This window comes from Neophocaena asiaeorientalis, unplaced genomic scaffold (assembly GCF_003031525.2).
Source record: "Neophocaena asiaeorientalis asiaeorientalis breed wild unplaced genomic scaffold, Neophocaena_asiaeorientalis_V1.1 scaffold478, whole genome shotgun sequence".
NCBI lineage: Eukaryota > Metazoa > Chordata > Mammalia > Artiodactyla > Phocoenidae > Neophocaena > Neophocaena asiaeorientalis.
The window spans coordinates 1,473,443-1,481,734 of NW_020173200.1; the positions used below are offsets into that span (position 1 = coordinate 1,473,443).

At 55.0% G+C, this 8,292-nt stretch overlaps 1 protein-coding gene across 3 annotated transcripts in view; it reads right to left on the minus strand.

Moving 5' to 3' along the window:
* Nucleotides 1–288: 288 nt before the first annotated feature.
* P3H1 (prolyl 3-hydroxylase 1) overlaps nt 289–8,292 on the minus strand; it is a 19,376-nt gene continuing 11,372 nt past the window's right edge. Inside the window, exons 6-15 of one of the 3 annotated variants that reach the window (XM_024744742.1) lie at nt 6,576–6,665; nt 6,218–6,270; nt 5,916–6,037; nt 4,109–4,236; nt 3,847–3,942; nt 3,263–3,413; nt 2,002–2,119; nt 1,543–1,618; nt 1,154–1,294; nt 289–762 (exon numbers count right to left, since the gene is read on the minus strand). In XM_024744742.1, coding sequence (XP_024600510.1) covers nt 607–762; nt 1,154–1,294; nt 1,543–1,618; nt 2,002–2,119; nt 3,263–3,413; nt 3,847–3,942; nt 4,109–4,236; nt 5,916–6,037; nt 6,218–6,270; nt 6,576–6,665 — 1,131 coding nt within the window. In that variant the 3' untranslated portion in view covers nt 289–606. Of the gene's footprint in view, nt 763–1,153; nt 1,295–1,540; nt 1,619–2,001; nt 2,178–2,319; nt 2,391–3,262; nt 3,414–3,846; nt 3,943–4,108; nt 4,237–5,915; nt 6,038–6,217; nt 6,271–6,575; nt 6,666–8,292 lie in introns of those variants that run through there. The other 2 variants (XR_003003246.1, XR_003003247.1) reach the window with 2 other exon arrangements.

Consider the following 8,292-nt stretch of genomic DNA (forward strand, 5'->3'; position numbering starts at 1 on the left):
CCAGAGCAATTTTTTTTTTTTTGCGGTACGCGGGGCCTCTCACTGTTGTGGCCTCTCCTGTTGCGGAGCACAGGCTCCGGACGCGCAGGCTCAACGGCCATGGCTCACGGGCCCAGCCGCTCCACAGCATGTGGGATCTTCCCGGACCGGGGCACGAACCCATGTCCCCTGCATCGGCAGGCAGACTCTCAACCACTGCGCCACCAGGGAAGCCCCTCCAGAGCAATTTTTATCAAGTGAGACCTCTGGGGCCAATGGGCATATTTCCACTCTGAACAAACCACTGAGTAAAAAACCACGAATCATTTATTCTTTGGTGGTCTACACAGGCACTTAAATACTGTATTGCTGTCACGTGGCTGCCTGTGCAGGCCCCCGGAGTGGCTCTGGGCCTGCGTCCTGAGCCCTTGGTCAGGCCCAGGGGGAGAGGGCCGTCCTGCTATGTCCACTCCAAAAGCGGTAGCACCATGTGGACGGCTATGAGCAGAGTCCCCTCAGCTGGGGGGCAGACCTAAGTTCCCCACCGCTCCTCACCCGAGGCTGGCCAGTCCAGGGTGCAGGACAGAGTTCCTCACGTGGGTCTGATCACCGTCCACGTGTGAGCTGTCAGAGCTCATCCTTGTGCCCTGACTCACTGCTGGAGACAGACCCCTGTACGGGCTTGGGGAGCCCCTCCTGGGCTTCTTGGGGCTGTTCATGGGGGAGGTCCGTCTCTTCTGGGCTAAAGAGCATCTTCACCAGGTCATCCGCCTGCACCCTGTCCTGCAAGGACAAACCCCTGGTTGTTCAGAGAGGCCTCTGGACCAGGCACTCACCATCTCTCAGGTGCTCCTCTCCAGTGGCCTCCGAGCTCATCGTAATCCCAGCAGGTCCTACTCCTTGGGCAGAGGCAGCAGAGGTGGTACCCAGCGAGGGACCAAGAACCAGGATCACTCCCCATATTGTCCCCACTGCCCCCCACCTGGAGCCCCATTCCCAAGGCAGGAAGAAGGGCCGGGGACCACGGTGACACAGTGCCGAAGCGAGGAGTCTCTCTGGACTCCCAAGCCCAGTGCTTCTCTCACGTCTAAGCATCGGCAATGGGACTGGGGAAGGTGGAAGCAGAACAAGGGCCCTGCCAGGAACAGGTCACAGCAGCGCCAACTGCTCTCACCCGCTCGCTGTGTCGAGCGTCCAAAGTGAACCACAGGGCGATGGCACAGCGCTGCCCTCTGGTGACAGCCTTCACTCCATGTGGGTTTTCTGTGCCCGAAGAGAATCCCACGGCCCTTCCGCACTGGGGCTGCACCTCTGCCTAAAGGGGACGAAGAGGGGGGTACACAGGACAGAGACCATAACCTGCCTTCAGAAGGGACATGGGGTCATTCAGGTCCAGGAGGGGATGGCTCCTCTGCCTGGCTTCCCAAAGACCAGAGCTAAAGAGAACAGGCGACTAGGCAGAGGCCCCCTGGTTTGGGGAGGGGAGTGCTGGCCACCAGGAAGGCCCCCTGCACCTTGAGGTTCTGTCTCCCCTCCCAGGGATGGGGACAACGGCGCACTCACCGTCACGGTCTTGGCATCTAGTTCAGTGAAAAAAAAGTTTCCTCCGTCGAAGTCTGCGTTCAGGTAAAGAATGGCACTGGGAAAGGCAGAGAGCACCTCGACACCGACTTCCTCTTCCCGCCCCTCAGACACCCACGGCTCCAGTGCCTTTATCTCCAAGTGCTCCCAACCAGCAGCAGGAGGGGGGGGGCCTTCTCTGAAGCCTCACGGACACGACTCCTGACCTTCCCGCCTCCCTACCCTCGCCCCTGAGAATCCACCATGCCCTTCTCTGGGGTGCTTCTGTACCAAGTCTACCTTTCCCTGTCCTACTCTCACACTGCTCTGTAATGATTCCCGTGTTATCTGACTCCCAATCCAGAGGATCCTGGACGCTGGGAGGAGCTGGTCCCAAACACGCATGTGTTGGGGGAGGGGGCAGGGCACAGGGCCCTGGGGGCCTCAGAGCAGAGCTGGCACCTGTAGTCCCGGAAGGTGTAGGCGGGGGGCTCCTTGATGCACACGAGGGCCTCCGCGTTCAGGATGCAGTTGTCCACGTGGACGGGGTGGCTACCGTCCTTCCTCTCGGCCTGTGCCTCTGCGGCCACGGAGACACACGTTAGTACTGGGGCACCTCAGGGGACACTGCAGCTCTCCTGCTGGCATGCGAGGGCAGGGGGGTCACTGCCAACCAGCTTCCCTTCCTCTGGTTGGATCCACGCTCTCCAAGTCTTTAGACACAGAGCAGCAGGCCTAACCTTAAACCCTTAACCTCGGTGAGTAAAAACAAGGCCTCACCCAGCCCTTCACCGCCTGCCGACTCTTCCTGGCTTCCTGGCTTCCCGCTGCCCAGGCCCCTGGGCCCCCACCTGGAGGACGGGACACACACAGTTGCGAGTCTGGCACATTCCTTGGGTGTGCCCAGATTTTGATAGAATTCCAAACTTTCTGAGGGAGAGTAAAGCCCTCTAATCTCTGCTGCCCATCAGGGTCATATCGGCACCAGGGGCCGCTGAAGGCTCTGGCATGACAGACCCGACTGTGGGTCACGTGTGGTTCCTGGACACTGGCCGTGCCTCACCCCTCCTAGGGAATGCAAAAGGGGACGTGACAGAGGGAGAGTGAACGATGAACAACCTCCAGCCTGCCCTAACTTGTAAAATAAGTAGTTCTCTCAGAAATTTGGTATTTAACAATTAGTGACAGAGAACTTGCAACGTAGATCATGATTTACCTAAGGACACCTGTATGCCCAGTACCAGCGTTGAGAACCACTGACTTACAGGATGCAAAATACTCTTGAATGCAGCGCTCCATAATTTGGCTTCTGAGGACCTCACCAGTCTTACGTGGCTGCCCCCCGTCCCCCCTTGACCGTACGCTCCTGACCGTACGCTCCAGCAGTGGCCACTTTCTTAGTCCTCCAGCTGCCGGCTGCTCGATGCCTCCACTCCTCTGCTCAAGCTGCTGCCTCCGGCTCCAACGTCCTCCCGCTGCCCCATCTACTCCACAACTCCCATTCATCCTGCGCAGCTCTCATCACCTCCTCTGGGAAGCCCTCCCGACTCCCCGGGGAGACTGACTCGAACTTCCTCTGCTGCACTCATCGCAGTGGTTTACGTTGGTTCCCCAGCAGGATGAAAGGGACCATATCCTGCTCTCCTCCGCGTCCTCCGCATCCAGCTGGTGCCTGGGTGGGCAGTGTGTGCTGCACGGGGGCTGCGGGTTGAGGGAGGCCCACCTTCGATTGCGGTGCGGCACACCAGGTGGGAGTAGGAGAAGTAGAGGGGGCTGTCCAGGTGGAAGTAGGACGCCATGACACGCCGCACCTTCTCCGTCACGTTGTAGTACAGGTGAGCGCTCTGCAGAGGAACCTTCCCTTCCTGTCCCAGCTGCCGAGGAGATCAGTGGTCAGCTACGCTACACGCTCCTCTGCGGGCCAACAGAGACCATAGGGGCGCCAGGCCCCGCTCCTCGTGCCACCAAGGACCAGTCCCTCTGCTTCCCATACACGACTCTCTGCCATCGCCCCCTCCCCTCGCCTTCACATTTCTCTTTATGAGTAACCTGCTCAGAGGTACAGCGGTTCTTCAGAAAGCGCTCTCAAGCTTGGGGTATCAGTCTTGCTTGCTTGCCTCATTATTACACTAATAGCCATGGTTCAGAAGTCAAGCTCACCCAGCATGGTTTATCCTGCCTCCGTGGCAGCTGGAACGCTGACAGGCGGACACTTTGACCTCTCCTACCACCATCTCCAACTTCTCCCCAGAGCCTGCGCGTCCCCCTCCCCCTTCTCCACACTCTAGAACAGAGTACTGACCCTACCTTGAGGGCCTTGAAGACAGTGACGCCATAGAACTTTTCGCTGGGAGTGTGTGGGGAGGTCTGACCCCGGTAGCCATCTCCTAAAGTTGCTGCTGCCTACGAGGCCCCAAAAACAGGTGGAGTTAGCCAGGCAGCTGAGGGCCCAAGAAGAGGTGGTCGACTGCCCGCAGCAAGGGGCAGGCAATCGTTCAGCACCTAAGAGGCACCTAGTCGGGGGAGGCTGGGCCCTTAGGGAGATGGCATGGTCACCGGGTTCCCTCACATTGGTCAGTCTCTGCAGCTCCCGGCACTCATCCTCAGAGATTACACCATCCATCACCACCCGCTGGGAACCGTTCAAGACTTTGGAGGTCATGGTGAGTCTGATACCGTCATAAAGCAGGGGGCCACCTGCAAAGCAATAACACCAGCTAAATCCAGCAGCAGTTCTGTCCAGACACTCTCCATCAGATATTGCCTTGCTGTAAGGAAGAGAAATTCCAGTTGTTTCCCGTTCACCAGAGTAACCTCCCGTTTGGTCGCTTCCAAAGATAGGGTGGTCCAGAGGATGGAACTTAGAACTGAAGGGCAGGAGATCCAAGTCCTGGTCCACAGCTGTAGACTCCTGGGCTTTCATGCATTGTTGAGGAAACATCATAAAGACGTTCCTAAAACATGAGTTCAGGACCAGAAAGAACTGGGTTTGACTCCTGGATCCTCCACTTACTAGCTGTGTGACCTTGGCAAGTTACTTAACCTCCCTGAGCCTTATCTCATCTGTAAAACAGCATCTACCTCGTAAGTTTGATGTAAAGAACAGTAAGACAACTTAAAAGTTTAGCACGATACTTGGCACCTAGTAAATGCTTAAAAGTTTAGCTACCATCATATCATCATCTATTTAAAATGAGGATCTTACAATCTGCCCAACCCACTTCCCAGGCGATTATGAGAATCAAGAGAAATAACAGGGTGAAAGCTCTCTGAAAACAAAGGAATGCTGGACAAATTCTTTAACGTGCTAATCTCATTAAATTAAGCACTTGTTAATTGAAGCAACTGTAGAGTAAAGGCCAGCCTTTCTCTCTTCTATTTCTCCTGGTGTCTCCCTGTGCTGGGGACATACCAGAGACCCAATTCCACTCCATCTGTTATTTACTGAGGCCTCAGCGTGTGCCAAGCACTGTGCTAGAAAAGGCAAGGGATTAACACCTGAAGACAGCACCTGTTCCAACAATTACACAAATGACCAACACAAGGCAGACCTTGTGAAAGTACAAAGGGCCTTGGAAGTTCAACAGAAACGGGGGTGGGCATCCCAACTGGCCTGGAGTTTAAGAAAGGCTCTGTAGGGTGGATCTGAGACGCCTCACGGGGAGAGATGATGCGAAGTGTATAGGAGGAGGCATAGGCCTGAACAAAGACTTGTGAGCAGAGAGAGGCCCAAGGACAAAGAGAAGGTATAAATGGGGAATGGTAGAACAAACGGTTACAGGGGCAGGCAGGGAGGACGGCATCAGAGTCCCTGTGTTTGGAAGACTGCTCTAGCCCCCAGGTGGGAAGGGGCAAGGACAGATTGGAGGAGGAAAGATGAGTGCAGAGAGGAGGGGCTGGGGGCCTGATGCACGCCTGAGGCCATGGGCCAAGAAAAGGGTTGGGGAGAGAGAAAGAGAGCAGAGTCCTAATTGGCAGGACCCCCCCAGAGGACTGGAGGGGATGGGCAAGGGGAGACCAGAGGAGACCTGAAGATTTTGAGGCTTGGTAACAGGACAAATGATGGCAGCTGGGAGAAAACAGTTTGGGGGTAAGGAGAGAGGACAAGTTTTCTCCCATAAATACTTACTGAAGCAAACTAAACTAGTGTCACTGTGACTCAGGAGTCTTACTTCTTAACCAAAGGCCCATTCTCAGTGCTCTTTGCAGGTGGAAGTCCCGTGGGTGAGGGAAGAAGGGCCACGCGGGGGTGAGCCCTGACCCGTGCCAGCTCACATCCTGAGGCTGCTCTCTAGGGGAGCTGCCCAGCTAACATGGGGACCACCAGCCTTGCTGCCTCCAGGACAGCCGAGGTGGCCCCATGCTCATCCTCTCACCTTCCTGGGTCAGCCTGTTCACGTCCAGCGACTCCTTGGTCTTCTCTTCCACGAGGGTCTCAATCTCCTTCATAAGGTTTCCGATCTCCTGGGAGATGCGGGCGGCTGTTTCCCGTTCTGACCTGTGAGCACAGCCAGTCTGAGGGCTGTATTCCAGGGCCAGCCCAGGCTCCCACCCCAGCTTCCCAGACTGGACCTGCCCACCCCTTGCCAGGAGTTCACATCTGCCTCTGCCTGGGCTCAGGGAGCCTCAAGTGCTTCATCACACCGATCCAATCATGCAGTTTCTTCAAGGCCCTCACTTCTGTTTCTCTTGCAGTCTCTTGGGAATCACCTCTTCTGGAGTCCATGAATCCTAAAAGCAGAGTAGGAAAAAATGAACAGTGTCGGGTGACCTGCTGAATCTTCCAGGTCTCGATGCACATACTAGGGCCTACAGGGAATCCACCTTCTCACCGGCCTCCTTTCAGGAGATAAAGTGAGAGGTCTCTGGAACTGAGTCACCTGTACCTGGCTGCCCAGAATTCCCAGTCTCTCGTCCACGCAGATCTCCTGTTTGGCTCAACCCCGCAACGGCCCTCTCCCCAGAGGCACACGGTGTATAGCTCAGCCCATCCCTTGCATCCCCGCCCCACTCCGGCTCCCTGCACCCTGGCTCACCGGGTCAACAAAGGGAATTCCAAAAACGTCATAAGCGAAGAAGAGCAGTTCTTTCTCCAGCAGGCTTCGCTGGTGGTACTCCTGGGCACTCTGAGGAAACGCAGTGGGAGGGACGCCCTGGCACTCAGCCCTGCCGCTGACTCTAGCCCGCACTCCCCACCCCTACGTGCCACACTGTTGCCCCCCATGCGACCCAAGGCTTCCTCTCCCACTATCACTAGTGTGTCCGTCCCCCCGTTTGGGACAAAAGTCTCATGTCTGTGCTCAAGGGTTCCTCTTGCCTGACACAAGCAGCCCCTCTGAGGGTGGCATAGCCAGGCTTCCCTTATAGGGAAACAGCCCCGTTTCCTTCCCCTGCCGTTAATCTCTGAGGCAGAAAACCTGAGGATTCTCAGGAAATATTCTTTAAGGAAGGAAAATTACTCCTTCTTGACTTCCACAGGAGTTTAACACACAGGGGAAGAAAAACCTAGGTGTTAGGTGACTCCTGCATTATTCATTTAATCTTTACAGCCACCTTGGAGGTTGATGAGATTATCCTCATTTTACAGACAAAGACACTGAGGTACAGAGGGGATATGCAACTTGTTTGAGATGACACTATAGGCGATGGTAGAGCAGGGACCTACATCCAAGCCTGGGTCTCTCCAATCCTAAAGCCCATGTGCTTTTTCCTATGCCATCTGCCTCCCCTCAGACTTGGAGTGGACGGTATCCCTCCCGGGAGTTGGGCCAGTGCAGAAGCAGCTGGGTCCAGCATCCGGCCATTCCCACACGTGCTCAGTGGTAGGGCTAACCCAGGGCAGGGAAACTAAGTACCTTCTGGGGTCACATCTTTCCCTAGGTGCCCTGCTAGTCTCCCAGCAGCAGAAGAAGGAAGGAAAAGAAAAAGAAGACATCATCAGTTGATATAAAAGATGAGGGCAATAAGGAAAACTTTAAAGGCGTCAGTGAGGCCTATATCACCTCTTGTATTTACCCAAGAGGAAGATGGAAATTTTCTCCTAAGGAGTTTAAACAACTGGCCTCCCTCACCTAGTACTGGACACCAAGCTAGGTATGTGTCATCTCCTTTAATCCTCTCCAACTGCTCTATGAGCCTGCCAGGGAGCAAGTCCCACTTCTACCATTTACTCATTCAACACTGATGTACTGAGTATCAGCTATGTGTCAGAACTGTGCTGGCACTGGAATAAAGCAGGGAAACAGAGATTCCAGTCACCATGGGCAGCCATAGGCTGCTACGCAAGTTAACTCATTTCCTGGAGCCTAAAAGTCCTCATCTCGAAAATGGCAAGAATAGCGGCCACCTCACGGGGTGCCTGTGATGATTAAACGCGATGATGGGTATAAACCACCTAGCTCAGTGCTTGGCCTGGGACAGGGCTCAACAGATGTTAGTTACCTTCTATCCAGAAGGGCAGTTCTAGTTAGAAATGGTAGACTGACCACTTATTTTCCCTTTCTGCCCCAGACTCACTAATATGACTATAAAGGGTCAGGGGGAGGGATCTTAACCAAGCAAAGAGACTAGGAGACGCGCCACCTCAAATTCAGACGGTCACCATCTAGCGGCCCAAGAGGACAACGACAAGGTAACCAGTCTCCATATGGGAGGGGTGGCAAGAGGAGGGTTATTATATTAGAGACTCTCAGGATTGCGGATCCAAGAAGGAAGAGCCTTGGTTTTCTTTTTTTTTTTTTTTTTTTTGGGTAC